Genomic DNA, 24028 nt, shown 5'->3' with positions numbered 1-24028 from the left:
GCAATGTGGGCAGCAACCATCGCACAACAACATCCCAAAATGTATTGTGTGTGAAAACAAACACATTTTTTAACTTACAATCGTAGGGGTTAGCGGTTGTATTTTGAGACCCGTTTGTCATTATAGAGATTCCTTTAAATGTTGTGCATGATTATCTTTAGAAAGACGAACGTTGAAGCTGTTCTGTCCTCTTTGTATGTAGTATAGAAGGCAAGAGGTTGATGATAACAGCGGGTAATATTATTATATCTCACAGTTTCAGTGATGGAGTGTGTGGAGGATTTATCGTTTAGCCAAGTCTGACAGATGGCCGCACACCTCCAAAAGAGCAATGAGACTGCGAAAATGGGCCATCAGTGACATCACTGACTCTGGCCATGTGTGTGAGAGTGTTTGCGAGCACACTTACTGTACGGGAAGTATAACTGCGTGACTCAGTGTGACCAAAGCAAATGTTACTCAAGCGCCATTTTGGTCCCATTGGACATTAGTAGCCGGGAGCCAAATCCTGTTAGTAATCAGGCTGGCAGGTCAGTAACACGCTGAAATGGACTGGACAGTCATCAAGGCAGGGCTGAATGCCACAGGGAGAAAAGCCCAGCAGATTTCTGTCCTCCCTCCATTCTTTCAAGACGCAATAGCATTTCCCTTATATGGCGCTTCCTTTCACGATCTTAAGGCCATCAATAGTGTAGCAAAGCAAAAGTACTCAGATGTACATTTAATTAGCATCAGGGAACTTCAGGTAGCCCGACACGGTCACTGACGGGATAAAAGTAAAACATATTTTACTGTCAATTATATATAATATTCGTTTCGGTAACACAACCACAATAAAATCAAATGTCAGGCTAAAATGAACCACATAGCTCAAAATACAAAACAAAGTGACACAATGCTCAGCATTTCAAGACTGACTGAAGAAGGAAGAGGAGGAGGATCGTGTAGACACGGGACCACGCGCGGGCAGAAAGACAAATATATGGAAAGCAATTTGACAATTACATACGCACGCACGTACACGCTCTCTGGCCAACGTCCAGTCATCATGTTGCCAGAGTGTATAAAGTTCATAGCACCATATTGACAAATGTAATAACTGTGGCTGGCAAGCGACAGCTGATCACATCGCCAATCATAAGACTTGCCAATTCGTGGTACATGGCACGTGCACACATGCATGAACACACGAACGCTGGCACACATTTGAAGGGGGGGCAATCTTTAATCTAAGTGTAAAAACTAGTCAGTTCAAAGTCAATCTACCCTTTAAAGACTAACTCAATTAAATACATGATTACAATCCACCCTTATTGGGCCTCAATCTTTAACGGTCTGTACGCACAACATGTGTTTAAATTGCGCGTACACACATTTAACACAAATCTGTCAACCCTCATTGGCTATTCTGCTAAATATCAACGGCAAATGCTTCTTTGCTGTGTAAGATTTACTGTGCATTTTAATAACTTTGGCAGTTTGTCAATGACAATTCTGTAACATGGTTAACATCATTATTACATGTTGTCCGTTTCCGTCTTTAGTAGGCTTTCCAATAATATCAACCTTTTGAAATTAAGATAAAAATGAAGAAAGTTCCATTTTAGGGTCATCTCTCCTGACTTAAAAGCTCAGTGCATTAGCAGAGATGCATCCAACGGATGCACTTTCAGAGGCAAAAAGGGGCATGATTTATGGGTCATTGACGGGTAAGGATTTCACCAGATGCAGCACAGTTAATTTATTATAAAAACACAAAATACGTTTTCTTTATTATTATGTACTGACATCTACAATTGTATTATTATGTACAATTTAGGACTGTCATGGAAAGATTTCTACAATGGTTGCACCAGCTGATGGTTATCAAAGTTATGAGACAATTAGCCATCTGAACAAAACAAGCTAGCTAGCCACACAAGTGAAATTATAATCAAAATAAAAAATGTTATACCGCAAGATGTCGAAATGCCACCACCACATGCCAGTTGTTAAAAGGGTAACTTTTACCAATCATTTTTGTGCATGGCGGCGCCAAGAAAATTAGTCAGTACGCAGATTAATGATTTTGCGTATCCGCTTAAAATTGTGCACAGAGTAAGAAATTTGTGAATTCTTCTTTGCAGCTAGCTACCTAGAAATTTAGACATTTTTTTCACAGTATTTTCCTAAATGTAATGTCAACAGACTATCATAACCATAAATGTATTTTTTTTTAAATTATATTTACTTACTTTAATTGGTCATTGTTTAATCTCTGCTTTGTAATGTAATGCCGGTCTAACAAAAGAAGCACAGAGTCCTGAATGCACTATGAGTGATTTACATTGGTGGCAAACCCAGGTCCAGAAAGTAAAAACCCTGCCACAGTTTGGCTTTAGCATCTGATGCTAGCTGGCTAGATTCTTAAAAGTAAAACAAGTACCATTGGAGCTAGCTAGGGAGCTAGCTAAAAGATAAACAAGCACCATTGGAGCTAGGTAGCTAGCATCGGGGCTAAAGCCAAACTGTGGCAGGGTTTTTACTTTCTGGACCTGGATTTGCCACCTCTGGAAACAGTGGATTTCACATTTATATATATATATATATATATATATATATATATATATATATATATATATATATATATATATATATATATATATATATATATATATATATATATATATATATATATATATATATATATGTTTGTTTACTCATTATGGTATATAAAGTTGAATAACAACAAAATATATGGCTAACTAGCTCCACTCTCTCCAGCTGACTTCTCATAAGCAGTAAGCACACCTCTTTAAAGTATTCACCGTTCACCACCTGTCATGTGACCCAAGCACCTGCTCATTACGATGGCAACCAAAGTCATATGACACATACACGCAGATACTGTCCTGGATTATTGCGCCTAAATTGCATGCAATAGATACTGTGATGCATCATAGATTTTTTTTTCCTGTACACCAATTGTCGCCTAATGGCTGTATCTTTTTAACATTGCACCTAATCTGTCCGCTATCTATCCAGTTCTCCTTATCCTCTCCGTAAGTGTTTGCTGGAAGAAAGAAAGAAAAAAAAAAACGCCATAAAAGTATTCACTGAACTCATTGGAGTATTAGCAGCTCAAACAAGCCCCAACACAGCTATCACCAATCTGTGCAACTTTGCATGTACGTGTGTGTAATTTCACTCACGTTTTGCCTGTGAGCACAGTGTGCAGCCAGCTAAAGCTTCTCAAAGATAATGAGAACGAGAGGAAAAAAAACTTGATCCTCATCTTTAAAAGGCTCGACGTGAAGCTGGAATCCAGCTGCGAACTGGGTCGTGAGTGAGCAAGGTGTTTGTGTGAATGTATTTTCCGCATAGATCCATTGATGCGTCTGATGCGTGTATGAGTGAAGGAGCACGCACATATTTTATGACGGTAGATTAATAGCAGCGCTATATAGTGCCATCAGGACTCATCACAGTGTGGATCATGCATAATAAACCTCCCATGTAGTGCTCACGCACGCACACACATTTCCTCTCACTACAGCAACGCTGGTGTTGTTGTTGCCCCCGACTTCAAAGTCAGATGTAATTTCAGCCTCCGAGCAGCCAGAGGGAGCCACGCTGATGACAGCCGGGTTCCTCCTCTAAATGGCTCCTTCCTCCATCCAACCCTCTCCACATTCATTAGCTGAGCTCCTTCAGTCCTCTGTGGGCTCCTTCCTGCATTTTCGCCAATGGGTCGGGACGACAGGCATCCAGGATCAGACGTAAAAATAAACCCAATGGAGGGTTGAAGGCAGGAAAAGAGGGAGTGAGAGGAGGGGAGGGGAGGGGAGGGGGAGTGAGGCAGGGGAAGCAGTGAAGGAGAGGTCACGAAACGCAGTAGACAAATAGAAACGGGGAGGTGTCGCTTACATTTCTTATTATTTTCCAATGTTTCATTTTACACAACTATGTTGTAACTAAAATGGGAAAAACTCGAGAAAGACTCACAAAGTGATTTACTAATGGATACTTCCCATGTGCGGACTATTAATGAATATAAAATCGATGTTTCCAATCTTCTGCTCAAACTGGCTAAATAACATTTGAAACCATTTTAACTGCACATTTCAAAATTCACGCCGTAATTACAGAAAATCACTATTCATAAAAGAAAGCTTCGAGCCTGAAAGATAGATCAGCCTTTTTAGTGTTGCTGAATATGAAATCGACGTCAAGTATAATGTAATTGAGGTGTGGACTGTGGAATAATACTTTTTAATTGTATTTTAGAAATGCCAAAATGCAGCATAGTTTGAATAAAATGAGTAAGGATGCTCGATACCACTTGTTTTCAGACTGATACTAGTATCCACCGATGCCGACACTACTGTAGTTTCGATACATAAATAAAATGTAATTTTAAAGAAAGACCTATGCATCCCAATTTGCCCTTGGAATTGCATTAAAATGAATGGCAATTCTAGTTCCTGATCACATAATGGTCACAGGAGGGCGGCTGATACTGGTATCGGCCACCGTCGTGAGTACCGATACCTTGAAATAAGACCAGGTATTGGTACTTGCCCTAAAAATTAGCTAAGCTGATGTTGAACAACTTTAAAGTTGATACTCATTGAGCCATTTTCAACAGTAAGAAGATAATATTTTGTCTTAGAAACCAATTTTTCCACTTGAACATGACATCGCCTGCCCTGAGGAAATAGGTAACGACCAACAATGGCTCAGTTTGCTGACCAAACCCCCAAAACATGAATAAAGAATAATAATGAAAATATACAAATAAATAAAATTAAAATAAAATTAAAATTAAATTAAAATTAAATTAAAATTAAATTAAAATTAAATTAAAATTAAATTAAAATTAAATTAAAATTAAATTAAAATAAAATTAAAATAAAATAAATAAAATAAATAAAATAATCACATTAATTCTGGACAAAAATATTAACTTTTTACTGCTGAAAATGGTTGAGTAAAGTATCCCTTTAAAATGTGTCAAAAACAGCATCTACCGGTACAACTGAGTGTTGTATTGTACACACTCGCCTCATCAGAAGACACCAACTCGATGAAGTGAACTCACAAGAACTCATCAGATTTTTTTTTATTTAGGGGACATTCACTTCCTTCATCAGTCTGCACTGCCTTCTTCCCCATCTTTTTCCTCCTTCCGCCCCCGTAGCGGATGAAGAGGCGCCAGTGGAACCAAACTAGTGTTTCCTTAAGCAAGATCATCCCTCTCCATTTCTCCTCAGTCTCAAATCATAAAGCTTGTCACATTCTGGGGCTGTACGAATGCAAAAGCACACATTCTCTCCAACTGGCCTGTCAGGGGCAGCTGGGTAAAAAACATGACCTCCCGCGTCTCCCTGCTACCGCTGCTCAGCCTTGTGTTGCCAACTTGCTTTAACAATCTACACTGGCCAGCAGAGCTCCCAGTAGGTAGAGCCATGTCTAGCCATCAAGATACAACTAAAAGCCTTCAGAAAAGAAAATATTTTACAGATCCCCATTGGGATATTTTCTTTTAGTGTATCTCTCTCCTCCACAGGAGCGCAGTGTCAGCGGTGGGTTTGCGCAGGGAGGCATTCAGAGTTAACACACCAGTCGAAAGGTCCAACTAATGGCTGGTTTCTTTTCAACTTTTCTTCAATTCAAACCTGACGTCTATCATGTTCTTACTAAAGGACACAACTGTGGATCCGAACTTCTGGCGACTCTAATTGGACTCCAGACATGTGAACTCTCAAAAAGGGATGTTGATGGCACGGCAAGGAGTTTCACCTCAGATCATTTCCGCTTCCTGCGCAGCTATAATTCCGAGCCGTGGGGGGACACATGGTACGCCCATGCAAAAACACGTGTTCACCACTCTTGAAGAGTTGGAGGGGGGGGAAATGCTCATGTGAAACTGCGTGTGCGGTAAATCATTCATGAGGAGTAGAAGGAAACAAGTCGGCGTACAAGCGTGAACGTAGACTGTCTGCATTTTCTATGAAGCTACTTCTTCTGACCGGCCGGCAGTGTCATGATAGCTGTGATGATTAAAAAGCAGATTGTTTGTTTGTGGTGGTAAGTTGAAGTGAGTCATGTGAGTAAGCAGGATGCAAATGTAAAATAAAAAATAAGAGCATGCATATATCTGTGGCGCACTCATTCACAAAACTGCAATATACAGTATACTGCACACAGGGGAAGTCAAACCCAAACATTTCTTTACAATGATGTTTATTTGCACCCTCACTTTTCTAAAGATGGTATTCTGATTAATATTGTGTTTGAATATGAATTAAGCGCAAAATACATCTAATAATCTCCATCTGAGTGGGCGGCCATTTTGCCACTTGCTGTCGACTGAAAATGACATTTTCATGGCTCCGCTTCAGAAAACAGGTGGGCCGTGATTAGTCATGTCAGGTAATGAGCACGACAGCATATTATAGGCTACTGTTAAGAAATCAGTCAATAAAGCCCATCTTGGCAGAGCATTAACGCCTTTGTTGTTGCTTCGCTGTAGGCTTTTGACGCCATGCTAGCACGAAGGGAGTTTGCCAACTTGGACATTGGACAGATGTCGGTACCAGATGTGATCGTGCTGCCAGATCGGATCGGGGTTGCCTACCGTCACGCTACCGGATTGAATGGAAAAATCCGGTTGACATCAAACATTGGGAAGGAAATATTAAAGATGTAATTTAAATAACAAATGTACAGACTGAAATTGTAAAAATGTAAATAAACATAAGAATATAAAAGCAAGATATATTGAATAAATAATCAAATAGATTGAACAAATAATAAATACACACATTAATTTATTATTTACTGAGATTTGACAAATATTGTCTGTTTAGATCGCTAATGTGTTCCTATTATCATTAAGACTGTTTTTGTGATGTATTGTGATTTGTGAACAGCTAAAAAATAAACCAAACTAAGAACACATCTGACTCGCGCATTTCGTTAGCGCTGACATCATCAGTAAGCGCGAAGGCGCGTCAAGCTATCTATTTTATTATTTATTCAATCTTAAAGTATACTGCTTTTATGTACTTAGGTTTATTAACATTTTTACAATTTCAGCCAATCCTGTAACGTGACGTCATCTGTCGGCGACCCCGATACAATCTGGCAGCCCGATCACATCTGGTACCGACAACGGAGAGACAAACACTCTTAAGTTAGCTGAGCGCTAGCTAACTGTTACAACAGAGCACGGATGGATTTAAAACTTTACCAAAAGGGAAAAAAAACACTCTGGGTTTTACCGTTGGCTAGTGAACGGTGAGAGATCCTGGAGGTTGAGATATGTTATTTTAAATAATGTAATAATGTATCCGTTCCATTTTAAAGCGTCTTTGAGTATCTGATTAGATAGAAAAGCGCTATACAAATCCAATGCATTATTATTATTATTATTATTATTATTATTATTATTATTATTATTATTATTATTATTATTATTATTATTATTATTATCCCAGCTGGCTTCGGGCAGTAGGCGGGGTACACCCTGAACTGGTTGCCAGCCAATCCAGGGCTTATTTTAAACAAAATAATACATTTAAAAAAATAGATTGCGGAAGTGCTTCGGCCGTGTACAGTCTTGGTACACTCCAACATGTTTTCAAGAAAGTGAAAATGAGGCTTGGACAACATATCGAGTAAATCAAGTGCTGTATAATTGGATTTTTCATTTTTTGGACAATTATTTGTTTGGTGTGTGGCAAAAGTACAATTAATAGTAAAAGTAGTCATTTGAATTGTAATTTGAATTCATTCTATATTCGGTGGTTAAAAAGGTAAATCAACAGGTATCACGGATGTGGTGTACAAACCCCAGCACTAATAAATATGCAAATAAATAAAATACCTACATACATTTGTGCACAACTGGTGGATTAGTGTTAGACAATTTATTTTCACTCCCCAGTTGAAACGTATGTGTTTATTTTGACCACTCTAAAAATAGGCTGTGACTTGATGACCATGAGAAAATGTGGGCCCCAGGATGAGATCTGCTGCCATAAAGCAAATCTAAGGAACCCTTGGGTCCAAATCCAAACAACAACATTACATGTGAGCCACAATTATAAAAATCAAAAAAATGCCTTTAACAAAAACGACTCAGACATTCTTCCATTTAAAGGACACCATCTTGCACGTTGATTCTATAGTTCTGTGGTGTGACCGGGAGCATTCCTCTCCATGTGAAAGTGGCTTCAGATTAGCACTCCTATTCTCGGACATGCGACGTGCTGCTGGCGGCCGTGGCCGGGAGCTGCCGTGGCCTTCGGGGCTGCTGCACCTTCTAAGAATAGGCGGCAGCATCCAGGGCACATTTCGTCTCAGCGCTCTCTCACATGCCCCGCCTCCATCAAAAATGCTTAAAGGAAACTCATACTACAGTTATTCCTATATGGAAAATGCAGTGGGAGACTTTTTCATTGTGTCATTCCTTTATACCTTCGTCTCCTTTCCGCCCTCACGCACTCCCCCCAGTGTGAGCTAATGCGGAGGTTGAATGTAACCCTGCTGGATGGCATCACTGTGCGCTGCCCGCTGGCCTGTCTGCCTGCTTGGGGACTCTAAAATAAAAACACAGCAGTGCGCCTGAGCCGGTCAGGGCACATACTGTAGAAGCAGACCGACATGCTCCGTTAGAGCATGCGCACATTCGCCGCACTCGTGTGTGTGCAACTGGCAGAACGTGCATCAGTGCACTTATGCGTGTTTGTGTGGCAAGATGTGTGTGCGTCCGTGTTTGATTGAGGTGTGAGAGAGAGAGAGAGTAGGTTAGCTGGCCTCTCCAGCTGTGTCTTGTCAATCACTCATGACCTGACACTCAGAGGAAGGGCAAGCTGGACACTAGCAGGAGGGATAGTTAGTATTTGACAACGTTCCCTTTCCTTGTATGAAAAAAAAAAAACATAAGTAGGGCAAATGAGTGCAAAAAGACAACCAGGAATATTGAACTTAGAATGTGAGTGAAAAAATGCTGCTGCCAGACCCCGTCCTGGCCTGCATTCAGCATCCTGGTCACCCCACACAAGTGACAAAAAGATAACCACGTTTCACCTCAACGCTTCACACACTTGCTCTTCTCCTCTTATTTGCTTCCTCATCCTGTTCTTGCCTCCCATCCTTCCTCACCTCCTCACCCGCTTCTCACTCTGTCTTTCCACATGGCTGGCCATCCACTCCCATGTCTCGGAGCATAGGAGGCGGCGAGGCAGCTTGGCAGGCTGTCAGGGGAGGGATGGGGAGCCGGGAACGTGTAGTGACTGGAACGAGGGTGTGTGTGTGTGCGTGGCTGTTGGGTTCTTCACGGAACTGCTTTTGCAATGCAAGAATTGTTACCATGCAACTTTGGGCAAGACAACAGTTAAATCAATGAGCACACAGCAGGAAATAGCAGAGCGATTCTATCAGTAGCTAGTCTGTTACTAGCCCAATATTGGGCAGGCAGGCAGCTGATCCGCACTGAGAGGGATGACCATCCCAAAGACCCCCAACCAAAGACCATTCCCCGGTACTCCAGGACAACCCCTCCAGTACAAGAGACTTAAAAGAGCTAAAAGTCAACAAAATAAAAAGCTAAAAGGCATCAGCGACATCCCCTCAGTGAGGATTAACCACGTGTTTGGCATTTTGTGTGTTCTCTTTGGATGCCGTTACAAAAGGGCAATTGTACTGACAAATTTCCATTAATTTTTATAAGAAAACACATTTCAAAGTATGGCCTGCAGTAAAATGACTGGTCGAGCTCTTAAATTCCACTGTAAGTAAAAACTCTTTTTTTTTTTCAATAAAATGTGTCAGCCCCGCAGGATGGTGAAGATGAACAAACACAACTATTCAAAACAGATTTCACAAAACCTACACATTTATACTGTACAAAAAGATGCGTGACTCCAAAAGATGATTGCAGTCAAGAGTGCCCTTGGAACTTTTCAAAATATTTTTGGAACTGTGTGAAATTCCTCTCAATGGCCCGGCTTGTAAAACAGTAAGTCTTTACTCTTCTACTCTTCTAATAGATATCAAAGTGTACTTTGTACTTTGCAATGGCGTACAACTTTACTGCATCATATTGACATGATTTAAGGTGATCATGTTTTAATTTCCAAAAAAGAGGTCACATGGCCTCGAGATACTTAAATGATACTCAAAGTTTACTCAAAGATGCCATACATTATAACTAATTTTAACTATGCCTTTGTAGAGTGTCAAGTCAAATTCAATACAAAAACAATGAAAACTGGAGATTTTCATGAATTTATAAAACCAACCTGGATGCCCAGACAGGATGTAAAGAAGTGGACATGTCCGGGCAAAAGAGGACTTTTGATTCCCCTAATTTAGTTGGTTTAGATGGAAGCAATTTAATAATTATTTACATAATAATAAAAACGCACATATTAAGTCAGTTAAGTGAGTCATATCTGAGGATTATTCACTAAATGTGGTAGAAGAGAATTTGAAAACAGTGCTATCGGATAGACAAACAGCAGTGAGAGCAATTATCACGCCTTCCTCCTGAATTGTCTCACATTTTGTTATTGTAAACCACGTATCAAACTCGAGGCCTGTGGGCTAGATCTCGGTCACCACATCATTTAAGTAAAAAAAAAAAAAGTGTGACTACTTACGATGTTTATTTCAAAATTGATTTGTTCTTTTCATTTTGAGTATACAAACATGTCCCAAAATTGCATTTATTTTCTTCACTTTTCTACAGTGATTATAAGGGACAAGTGTGTCAACGTAATAATATGGCGAGGTGATTATACATATATAATTTTCACACTCATAATGGCCCTCTGAGCAGACCAATCCAAGTCCATAAAGTAAAAACCCTGCCAGCTCCCATGGTTCTTGTTTACCTGCTAGGGGGCTAGCTAGCTAGCTAGGTAGCATCAGGTGTTAAAGCCAAACGGTAGCAGGGATTTTACTTTCAGGTGCTAACTAGCTAGCACCCTAGCTAGGTCCTATGGTTCTCGTTTACCTGCAAGGGAGCTAGCTAGCTAGCCAGCTAGCATCAGGGGCTAAAACCAATATGTGGCTGGGCTTTTACTTTCTGGACTTGGATTTGCCACCTCTGCCTCTGACGTAGGATGTGGCCCGTGATTAAAATGAGTTTGACAACCATGCTTACATTGTCCATATTATAATATGACCAATGGGTCATTTGGATTGTAGTCGTGGTCTTAATTGATTGAGGCATGCTAATGTATTTAGCTACTAAACATATGGGTCATGTAAACATGACCAATAAAACATTCAAATCAAATGGTTTTTTTTTAATTATTATTTTTGATATGATAGATATGAGAAATCAGTCAATTTTTGACTTTTTGTGCTGGATTTATAAACAGATAACAAATCATGAGTCACTTTTTCATTTATTGGATGAAAAAGGAAAGAAGAAAAAACACACAGATTCTCTACAGTGACTGGGAAAGTAGTTACCATTAAGTGGGTTTTGCCAACATTGTTAACTGCACGGACACTGCACAATGTGACGAAATTTGAGGTATCTGTATCTCAAGTACAACACATTAAAGACCCACGGGACACTGTGACTTGCATTCAAGATAAGTCACCAAAGTTCCCTTTAGTCTCTCTTCAAAACTCCCGCCACATCACATAGCAGACGCGTCCCAAAACAACAACATGACACTTTGCCGACCTGCTCTCCCTCCCACCTGCCAGAGAAAGAAGAAGAAGAGATGACAGCAGCTTTAGATCTGACATCAAACGTGAGCGAGAGAGGGAGAGAAAGAGCGATGAGGAAAAAGGGAGGGGGGGGGGGGGGGGGTTACAACTGCACCGTGACAGCTCGCTGGAGAACGTAGCAATGCCAAGCAAATTTGCTCTCTTTCTATATTTTCACCAAGCATTAAAGTTTGGTTCGCTACGCAATTGTTTCCATCATCAAGTTGTGAAGGGTACCGAAATAACTGACCCGTATCAAATATCATCGTTGGCAAGCGCACTTGCACAGTATGAGTGGAGCTACACCAATGGAACAAACACAACAAAGCTTATCTTCATCATATACTAATGCGCATGTCCATGAAGCCATACAGTTAAGTTTAGCGATTTCCACTTTGAGCTTTTGCAGACACGGTAACAGATACTTACAGTAAATTGGACCTTTTACAATGAAACCACCAAAAAAATGTCAACCATACAAAACTAACTAACCAACTACTTAGTGGAAACATAGAAAAAAAAAAAAGCGGTCAAAATGAAAGAACATCAAGTGCTGGATGTTGTTCTTTGTTCACTATGTTATGGTCCTCTTTGTTGAATTTATTGAAGTGTTATAATGTTGTGATTGTACAAGTCATAAGCCATAGCATCTATCACCATCCTAACCTCACACTGATGAGAGTTTACCATTCCAAGCTGTACCATGTAAGTACTGTTTAAATGTGACAAACCAATCCATAATGGGATGTGAATGCATATTCAGTCAGACCCACCAGCAATAGGAGAAAATCAGTGATATAGAGACCATATATGACAAACACATTTTTAGCCTTGTGCCTTATCCCAAACGCTTTAAACCAGGGGTCAACCAACGTAAGTAACCACAGGCTTCTTCCAAAAATAGCTCACCAGCACATTGTGATTTTCTAGAGAAGTTGTATAAGTATGGAGGTATGGTATATTGCTTTCACTTGAAAGAAAAAAAGTTTGGTTTTTCAGAGTTTTTTTTTTTTTAATTTAGGTTTTTGTTCTCAATATTTCTTTTTTTTTCTTTTTTATGAACTATTTGGTGGTGGGGGGGGGGTCTGATTTTGTTTTGTATATTTCTTATCTTTTTTTAAATCTATCTAAAAAAAAAGTATAAACTCAAAAAATTTAATTACATAAAAAAATCAAATACTGGGAAAAATCAGGAAATAAGGGAACAAATTACTGATAAAAAACATCAATTTTTGTCAAGTGAATTCAATACAAAATGGAAACAATGAAGGAATTTCAAAGAAATTAATTGTGTTGCATATTGGTACTTATCTGTTTCCTAATTGTGAAAAATCAATAACACGATCAGTATCTTCATGGACTAAATGTCATTAATTATTATGAATAAGAACTACTAGAGCCGTCACTAACAAATCGTTTTAGGATTGATTATCCTATCGATTAGTTGGATAATTGCCCTGCTACCGTTTCGAGGCAGAAATGATTGGATTTTCTTTTAGCCCTTCTCACTAATCAGTAGCCAAAAAGTAGCTCTCAGCTTCACAAAGGTTGGTGACCCCTGCTTTAAAAACAAAACTTATTAACCAACCCATTTAAAAAAATATTTCTTAGGCCTGTCTCAAACAACTGAACAAATCTACAGGCCCGCTGTAACATAACTGCGACCTTGAATCGGGTTTTGAGGCCCCACATTTACATTTTTACACATTTACATTTTCCCTGTAAAAACAAACAAAGCAAAAAGAGTTACTTGAAATTGTGTTATATAGTATCAGTGCGAATGATCAACAGAAGTACAGGGTGAAAAAACTGCAGTTCAATTCCGAAGGGTATCGATTCAAAAGCCTCCGCCCCTGTGACATCAGTGGTGCTCTCGTTCCGAATTCACACAGACACATCGCGGCAAAAGTGTGGCTGCTTTTATGAAGGCTTTCGCAAGAAAAGCAGAGTGCAAAGGAAAACGAAGAAACAGATGACAAACTGTGTAATATGCGGACAGAGGTGGTTTTCGAAAATGTGCATGTGCGCCTAATGGAATGTAGCTCGGGAATACAAAGACAGAAGACACATCTGCTGACACCTTCCTGCTTCTTTAAGTCCTTATCTGCATTCCACATGTATTGCATTCTGTGTGCTCGCTCGCAATCAACATCAGCCTCAACAATGTCAAAAGTCCTGATTTTATTTATTCAAAGTGTATAGCCTTCATCTCATATCCCAACAAACTCGTTTTAAGCCAAATCCTTTTTAAACATTGTCTCATGACATTCTTCAGAATCCAAAAGAGCCACGTGACGACTTAACTGATTCGTTTTTAAAAAAAATCCAAGCAGCCCAAACTAACAGACTATCCTGCCCTTACCAATGTTTTTCTCAACTATTGCTGCAGTCAGCCCCTTTAACAAGTTTGAGCAAGTCTAAATGCCAAAAGGCAGTGCGCGTGGGTTTCCATGTGTGACTGCGCGCTTCGGCGCGAGAGCTTGTGACCGTGCATATGCTTCTCTGCGCCCGTGGGTGTATTTGTGAGAAAGTGCATGACGCTTTAACCGCCGATGCCTTCTTCCACCCTCATTGTGGACGCAGGAAAAACACAAACTTGAGAGCAAGACGCATTTGATTGGACAAGAACTCGGAAGTGAGCGAACGCTGGAACTGGAAAGCCTTCAAGTAACGTTTCCCTCTACAGGACGCTCACAAACACACAAAGTATTTTCAAGACATGGAAATATTCAGCCGTTTCTCTTATTGAGCACTTTTACTCGCTTACCGGCAGACTAGTAGGACCGTCCTGGGAGGAGACGCCATCCTCATTGTTGCTCTTCCCAGAATTCCCTGGACCTGGACCTCTGTTGCTGTAAATCTCGTGTTGTGCCTCCTGAAAAGAAAGAAAAAGATGAATAAATTAGAGGTGTAGGTCGTTTTAAGCAATGATTTCCATAGTAAAAGCGCAGTCAATCGCACATTTTGTATCTTTTCTAAAAAAAATAGATATTTTAAGTCATACTGCCCGAAGCCTGCTGGGATAGGCTCCAGCATCCCCGCGACTCTTGTGGGGAATAAGCGGTTTAGAAAATGGATGGATGGATGGATGGAAGTTTTAGGTCATACCTTTTGCAAATATATATATATATTATTGCAACATTTAAAATTCAAGCCTAATAAGATGCACTGTAAAACCGTAACTGGAATGTTAACTTAATGTATTGTACGTTGTTACTGTAAAACACAATGTTTAATGCTATTAAACACACACCAAAATTAGTTACTTTCTTGGACGGTACTTCATATTGAGGAACGGCCTTCAATTCTTTCTGAGTTACGACGGTGTATTAGGGCCATGTATATTTTTTTCTTAACGGGGGGGGGGGGCTAATATTCCGAGAAAGAACTCACAAATTTATGACTTCATAGAGTGGCAAATTGGCGTCTTTATAAAGTGGCAAATTTGCGAGGGAGTTTTTTTCTAGCAAATTTGCCACTTTATAAAATCGCAAATTGTATAGCCAGCACCTCATCCAGACTACAGCTACGCTATGTGTGTTTCTCACAAGTTTCTGAGTTTTTTTCTCACAAATTTGCCACTTAAGAAACTGGCAAATTTACAAAAAAAATTCTTGCGAGTTTTTTTCTCGGAATATCTTCCCCCTTAAGAAATAAAATAAACTTATATGTGGCCCTAAAATGCCGTCGTACTGAGTCACCTTCTATCCAAACATTTAGTTTTTGCTTCTCTGGCTAATTTCTTCTACGTTGGTGTCGTTTTGTTAATCTGCATGCGTGTGCCACACTGCCCCAAGAGGCCAAGGCATGCTCAGCAGGAACAGCACAGTAGCAAAGCACACAACTGCAAAGTATGAAGGCAATGAAGGGTTGTGTTTAAAAAAAAAAGAAGCAAATAAAGACGTTGAACTCGTTAATAACATGTTATTTTAGACGTCGCAAAAATAAATACTAAATAATAGCAACATTGATATTACAGCACATTACAAAAATTAATGGTTCCATTTATAATTACCAAAGAAACTTAACGTTTATTCTTGGGCTTAATGTCCCTGTCTAATAACTTTTAGCTGCTTACAGTGTCAGGCCAAAACCTCATACTTCCAAATTTGGTTAATTTAATATTTTTTCCACAAATCAATACTATGTAGTCTAACACTTATGTTATTATTATTGACCAATATAAAGTGTTGAAAATTGATTATTCTCTTTAAAGATACACCATTAATGGCTCACCACTTGAGATAGTTTAGTAAATGGGACACTGTCGCCCAACACCAGCAGTATATTAGATGATGCGTGAAACATTTATTTGGAAATATATTTTACTCAATCAAAAAATTATATATATCAAAATGGAGAATTAACAGCTGTAAAATTGGGTAATTGACTTTCAGCTTAACAATAAATCACAATGCTGAGAAATGATATTGTCAAAAAAAAAAAAAGAAAGAAAAAAAGAATCTTACAACTCACAAATTGATGATCAAAACAAAACCAAAAATGTGTTCTTTGAATAAATTTGAATCCATCCAAACATCAATGGTAAATTGGTAATCACATGACACCCGGTATGACATTTCGTAGTCTTGATCCACAACCACACTACTTGACACATAACAAATCCCAAGCATGGGCATGCAATGATGAAAAAAATGCCGAAAACATAAATGGAGGGCAAACAGGGGCATAACACGGGCAGCCCAATACATCCCCCCCCCCTCCCCACACACATGCATTCAGTCTTATTGTTCAATCAAAGTCATTTTCTTTCCCTGTGTAATCACCAGCCTATCGTGTAATGCAATTTTCTCTCCATTGTCGGAGGTGTTGCCCCCCCTTCCCTATCTCTGTCTCTCGCTTCATATCAGCGTCTCCTTCCCTCTCTTCCTTGCCTTTATTCACTACCGAGGTCGTTCCTCCGACATGTTGAGCGTCCGCAGCACAATGGCGACTTGTTATGGAGCTCTGAGTGGAAGGATTAGCGATAACTGATAGGCAAAGGATCACATGCGCACGTGAGCGCACGCCCAAACTTTGGCAGGCGCCGCACGTCATACGTGCATACATGCACCACACGTCTTGACTTTTCTACTTTGAAAATCAGTTTTCCCCTCCTCAAGCTTATCTGCTGTGCGATTAGACTGCAGTATTTGGGCAACACTCCTGGCAGCTAGCGGATATCGTGTTGCAGCAGGAGATTACCCTTCGCAGCCGGAGACCTGGAGTGAATCTATTATTAACAAATTAATAGTGTAGTCATTTGTGCAGCAGAGGTGAATTACTCTCATGCAGAACTTAAGAGAAGATTTCGTGTGAAATGCGATATCAAGTTAATATTCTTGCCACTTTCCCGCCAAAGTTTTCGGCTTGCGAGTTGCCGGAACAGCTGCGCGTACATAGAGACAAAAGTTAATGTATTCACTCATTCATTATTAAGAGAAGGTAATGTAATGACCTTAAAAGCCCCAGAGTAGTTCCTGGGAATCCACGTTTCAATTATCAGCCAATTAAACCCCAGAAGCAGTAACAAGGTGGCATTTTCATCACTTGAAACTTGCAGCCATACTGGCGTTCCCTTGAACCCCTGACTGCAACATTTTTGGAATCATTAATTACATATTTTCATAATAATGATAGAATTTGATTCTTTACCTTGTTGATGTTATTTCATATTGTGAGTTGCTCGTGCATGACATTTTTCTTGCGTTTCCTGCCTAGCCACGATTAAGGTCTTTTAAATAATTTTATAATTATTATTTTTTTCCTTAATGTTGTTGTTATTTGTATTTGTATTTTTTTATTTTAGTAAGCTACTTGTTATTTCTTTACTTTGCTGTGAATTGCTTTGTTTGTAAATGTTGCATGTGTGCATCGAGGGCATAATCAGTTTCCTATCATGGAGGACAGCAGAAATCGGAAAACAGTTACTGCTGAGAAGCTGAAATTGTGAGCACGTGTGCTATTTTAAATTAATAGGGTATCCAAACAATTCATCGATTATCGAAAATAATTATCAACAACCAGCGATATTTTTTTTATACACCTTCACAGCATGGTGACAGCACCAGATGAAACTGGGGACCGAAGAGTATGGATCCAAAACCATAACTCCTTTGCTACATGGAAAAAGTATCTAGGCTAGTCGTGACTGGTTTTGGTATGGTCCTATTCTTCTAAATGTAATATTTCCAGGAATATGCTCAAAATCACCTTTTCACAGATGAAAAAAAGCCATAAACAGACAATAGAGTGTAGAACACCCAAAGTGTCGGTTCGAACAACTCCAATATTTACTCAGGCATATGAGTCTGTAGTGTGCGCGCGTGTGCTTAAGTGCATGTGTGTGTGCGTGTGTGTGTGTGTGTGTGTATGCTCGAGGGAATTTCTGTTTTAAGTGGGTCAAAGTGGGGTTAGCCTCGTACTGCTGTTTACGCTCTTGTTTCTTACATCACTGCTGTCAACTGTAAAGGCAGAGAGAGAGAGAGAGAGAGAGAGAGAGAGAGAGAGAGAGAGAGAGAGAGAGAGAGAGAGAGAGAGAGAGAGAGAGAGAGAGAGAGAGAGAGAGAGAGAGAGACAGGGCAAGGAGAGGATGAGAGGGGAAAACATAAGGTAACACTGCGACTGCGACTGCATAGCGAGGAGGAGAAGAAGATGAAGAGAGGAGCGCTGATTAAAAGAAAAAAAAGTCATAAAACATCAGAGGCAAATGAAGGAGTGTTCCGAGTGCATCCTTTCATTTAAGCCCCCCCCCCTCCCCCCATACACACACACACTCCATTGTCTCAAAATCCCATTTCCTAGCTAATTTAGAAGCTTCTAAAATACACTCCGCTCTATACCTTAAGCCTAAGGCCACGGCTAATCCTGTCTCCGCGCACACGTTTGCGCAAGCGCGCACACTCATTCATCCTCGGCGCTTTTCAAAAGACTTCATCTTTGGCGTAGTGGAAACGAACGAAGGATATTGAAAGCAAGCGTTTGAAGTACATGAGGGAATGCAGAGGAATCAAACTGTGAGTTAAATGCTATTAGACAGCTGTGTGCAGAGCCAGTGTAATATTAGATTTGATTGAATAGATGACTGCTGAATGCGGTGTAATATATAGAGCCGGAGAGGCTTTATGCCGACGTAAATCAATATTGCAGCACTGTGTTCCTTTCAGTCACAGGAAGACGCTCGCAAATGTTGCACGCCGACACTCGTTTGGAACATAAGGCCCGCTTGTTCCCGCTTCGAATGTGCCAGCGTGACGTTCGCCTTTGTTAATCCCAGAATTTTTAAAAAAAATTCCCTTTCCTAAAGGGTGGGGTCAAAGGCGGCCCCTGAAACTGTCTGATATTCAAAAGACACGCCAGCTCTTAAAAGGGATCGCTGATCCAAAAAGTGATCCAACCGTCACACAGCGACAGTTTATTTTTTCTCTCTGTTTGACATTTTTCATCTCTCACATCATTTAAGAAATACACCTGGCCTTTTTGACTGCTTGCACTGCACCATTTTGAAGGATGAGGTGAACTGTTGCCTTCCTTTCAATCTGCGCGGCTGCCTGTCTTCAGCAACTCGATTCAAGAAGCAATGAAAGAACTTTCGAAAAAAAATAACAAATATTACCAGGGCATGACGGGGCCAACATCTTACAAAACAGGGAGCAGGGCAAATTTACACTTTCTACTCAATCTCGTTTATTATTTTGGATATTGTGTATAAATAATTTTGAACATGAAAACTGCATACAATCTTAAAACTTCTGGGTTCAAACGAACCCAATTTTGGGAGAAAAAAAGAGGACCAACCTACTATTTGGGTCAATTTGACCCAACTTTTTTTTGTTGAAAAAAAATAACCCAACATACTGGGTCAAGTTGGGTAAAATTGAGGGTTTAAGGGTGTTTTAAGGGTGACCTTTTTTGCCTTTCCTGTTTATAAATCAAGCAGTCAAAAAATCAATCGATCAATCAATCAATCAACGTTATGCCCTTAAAACTGCTGGGTCAAAACTAACCAAATTTAGTAAAAAATAAATAAAAGGACCTACCTGCTACTTGGGTCAATTTGACCTGACTTTCTGGGTTGTGTTGTACAAAACAACTTTTTTTTCTTTTCTTTTCTTTTTACAAAAAAATCCAACATACTGGGTCAAGTTGGGTACAAAAAGGGTGTTTAAACGGTCACCCTTTACTTTTTCTGTTTATATATCAACTAGTCAAAACTAAAAACAATCAATCAATCAATCAATCAACTTTATGCCCTTAAAACTGCTGGGTCAAAACTAACCCAATTTTGGTTAAAAAAATAAAAAAATAAATAAAAGACCGAACCTTCTACTTTATGGGTAACAACCACTTTTTTTTTTTTGTAGAGGGTCTTTCCAATTTATGACAAAAAGGGTGTTTAAAGGATGACACTCTTTGATTGTTCTGTTTATAAACCAAGCAGTAAAAAATAAAATCAATCAATCAATCAATCAATGAAAACGTTACACCCTTAAAACTTTTGGGTCAAAAGTTGGACCGACCCACTATCTTGGGCCAATTTTACCCAACACAGAAAATGTAGTTGTTTTGTACACAACCCAGGAAGTTGGGTCAAATTGACACACGTTAGTGGGTCGGTCCAATTTTTGACCCGAATTGGGTGTTTGTTTTTTTTACCTAGCACTTGTAGGAAATGAATTCAATTCCGTCTCATCTGCCACATTGTGTATTTGTGCAGATTTACAAGATGTGCTTTACATAAATACAAAATAAAAAATAAATAAAAAAGAAGCGATGGGGCTAATTTCATGCTCAATGCAAGTCAAGTGCAAAGTGCAGCCTAAATTTGTCCATGGATGGAATTTTCGTTCTTTTGGTATTTTTGCAGACAAGGCACGGTTCGAAATAAGCCTTTGCACCATTGTGGGAGTGAACACAGCTGACTTGCTTTCTGGCTAATGGAAGTGGAAGATCTACAGTGATGTGAAGTTGGCCACTGGAGGGGTATTCTTTTTCATATTCGAGGGATATGAAAGATAATACCCCTCCATATGTTTTACAGTTATATTTTTTGTATTTGTGTCATTGCGGTTGGCCGTGTCCCTTTATTTTGAATTTCAAAGTCAAAGTATAGGCAAAAATATTAATTATGTCAAATGTATTCTCATGCATAAACAAATACCAAATTTTGAATTATTATGATTTCCCCTTTCTAGCAATACCTTTCTTTTCCAAATCGGATCAGTGGTTGCTAAAAATGTGGCGGCCATTTTTGCAACAAAAAAAAAGTGACAAAATCAAACTGATCAGAAACTGTTGATCCGATCAGGCTGAAATTTGGAAATGTCCATGCTATGATATACCTACACACACAATTACAGCCAAATCTGATAAACTAGGGTTCCACTCTGGGTGACCTGAGGTGGAACGACCCCTCTCTGGGCATTCCGGCGGACGCAGCTGCGGCAATTTGGTTAAAGAAAGTAGACTGAGCTCGGCCTAAAAACGGGTGCATCTTAAGTTTAGTCAAGCGTAAAAAAAACCATATATACATTCGACAGCATTCTGGAAGTCTCTTTTGCAATATTAGTGCGTGACATATGTTGTAAATGAATCCAGACTTGTAATGTAATTTGATGTTTCACCTGACGTGGGCGCTCTAATTACTCCAGCCTCTGAAGTGTCTAAGAGGAAAAGTGCTTAAATTGACCAAATCATCTGTCCAGTTAGCATTAGTAGGCCGTTACTAGTAAGCCAATTCTGTATAGAATAAGTATTATTTTGTTTTCTGAGAATGCCAATCGCTTGTCTTCCCTCTCAACGTTTGTCTGTTTTTCTTTCCACATCTATTTCTACAGCCCTTGTACCACTCGGCTCCTCTTCATCAGTTCAGCCTCCACCCCCCCTTCCTCTCTATTTGTGTCTCCCTCCCCCGCAAGCCTCATGACTACCAAATGAATGAGTCATCCCTGTTGTTCCGCGGCACCTTGGAAGATGCGCATCTCACAAAATCTGACACTAATGCCATTAATATTCATTAAAAATTAAGCTTAATTGTGTGTCTTTGGGAGAGAGGGCCCAGCTCATACAGAGAGAGAGAGAGAGAGAGGGAGAACATACAAGTCAGTCAATCTGCTGACACACTGCACAGTGACACCAAGGACAGGGAACCTCTCGCAGCCGTTTGGCAAAACCATGAGAGGCGTGCACACATGAATGTGTACACGTACACACACAATGACAACGTTTTGACTTTGAAACGCATGCTCCTGCTAATCACACTGACCAAACCATAATTGGAGCTGCAGTGTTGCGAAAAAAATAAAAATAAACAATCAAGGTTTTGCCATTTTACAAACACCGTATTTTACATTCTCAGTATTCTGAATAAGATGTTAATATATAATAGAGCGGATCTACTTTCATGTGCTGTGACTGCTTTTTCAAATAAGCAGTGTTGGACTTGCAAATGATGGCCATTCATGCCAGGCTGGAGACTTTTATTATCACCACGGGAAAGGTGACCATTAAAAGTGGAAATAGCCACGGGACCGCCTGTGTATATCTGTGTGTGTTGAACTTAGTGGGTCCATTTGAAACATGGCCTGTTGCATCGCTGTTTGTGTGTGTGTTTGTGCGGGTCCTTCAATCTAGATTCAAACGCAGTGATTCGCCAGACTTTTAACTCATTCAATGCCATTGACGGCTATTGACGTCAAAAATTCATTTGAACTGTTTCTATTAGTTTAACATTGTTTGCACTTTTGTTAACAAGAGTTTGAAAACCTAAAAAAAAAAAAAAATTACATTTAGAACAGATATAAAATTTATGGTTAATCGTGAGTTAACTAGTGAAGTCATGCGATTAATTACAATTAAAAATGTTAATCGCCTGATGCAATTTTTTTTTAAAGAAGAAAAGATTATTAAAGATTAGGAGCGTGAGGCGATTAATTTTTTAAATTGTAATTAATTGCATGTCTTTACGAGTTAACTCACGATTAATCACAAATTTTATATCTGTTCTAAATGTACAATAAAAAAATTATAGGTTTTCATATTCTTGTTAACAAAAGTGGATTTTTTTTTTTAACTAATTGAAATAGTTCAAATTAATATTTGACGTCGATAACCGTCTATGGCAATGAATGAGTTAACACGAGAGTCTACAAGAAGCCACAAGACACACATACTGTATATGCACGCACAAGCAAGCATTTCCTTTGCCTCCATAAACAAAGACAACCACATTCACACACACTCTGACACGGTGTGTCTGAGTGTGTGTGCCAATCTTCCCGTTAGGATGATGTCAGATATACTGACATGATGCAGAGATGTCATCCCAAATCATCACCTCTCTGGAACATTCTGAATATTTTGCCAGGAACATTTTGATTATGTCAGGAACATTTGTGACTCACTCACAACAAACAAACAAACACCACCAAAAAGACGGCAAACAACACTCGTATTTTAGCAGGAAGTTATCACTGCACTCATTGACTGCCATTGACGGCCATAGACGTCAAAATTTATTTTTTTGCATTATTATAACTATAGTTTTAATTTTTTTTCCACTTTTGTTAACAATAATATAAAAACCTAGAAACTAATTATTGTACATTTAGAACAGATATACAATTTGTGATTAATCTTGAGTTAACTAGTAAAGTCATGTGATTAATTACAATTCTAAAACATTTATCGCCTGATGCCCCTAATAAAAAAAAGAAAAGGAAAAATTATTAATAATTAGGGGCGTCAGACGATTACATTTTTTTCATTGTAATAGTCAATAGTTAACTCACGATTAATCACAAATTTTATATCCGTTCTAAATGTACAATAAAAAAATTCTAGGTTGTCACACTCAAACAAATGTGAAACTAATAGTTAAAATTAATTTTTGATGTCTATAGCCGTCAATGGCAGTGAATGAGTTAAATTAACTTATTGACCAAAATTCCAACATATTGAAATTTACAGAATTTAATATAACGTTAAATAAAGGGCTATTTTCCTTGATCTGTTCTCCATTTATTGTTACCTTAAAATGCTTATTATATACAGGAAGAACAATGAAATAAAAAACCCAAATATAAACATTCAAAATCATCCAAAATGTCAGCATTAAGTCATTTTCAATTGTAATGTTATATACATCATATAAACCTTCATTCAATGTTCACATACGATGTTAGTGTGGCCTCTAAAAATATATTCACACTTCGGAGTGAATTTGTTTGTTAAATAAACAATTTTATGTAGTCAATCACATCACAATCGAATGTATCCATGAAGTGGCACGCATTTGCACATCACATGACGCCAC

At 39.0% G+C, this 24028-nt stretch overlaps 1 protein-coding gene across 2 annotated transcripts in view; it reads right to left on the bottom strand.

Annotated features, from left to right (window-relative positions):
• The window catches only part of arid1b (AT-rich interactive domain 1B), a 224381-nt gene that overhangs the window by 131049 nt on the left and 69304 nt on the right, over nt 1–24028 (bottom strand). For both annotated transcript variants that reach the window (XM_086094165.1, XM_086094166.1), the window contains exon 4: nt 14483–14590. In XM_086094165.1, the coding sequence (XP_085950291.1) occupies nt 14483–14590 (108 nt within the window). The remainder of the gene's footprint in view (nt 1–14482; nt 14591–24028) is intronic.

Source organism: Leptonotus elevatus, chromosome 14 (genome assembly GCF_054856555.1).
Source record: "Leptonotus elevatus isolate MCC_2025b chromosome 14, RoL_Lele_1.0, whole genome shotgun sequence".
NCBI lineage: Eukaryota > Metazoa > Chordata > Actinopteri > Syngnathiformes > Syngnathidae > Leptonotus > Leptonotus elevatus.
The sequence above is the reverse complement of the archived record's forward strand: the minus strand, read 5'-3'. Positions and strand labels throughout refer to the sequence as shown.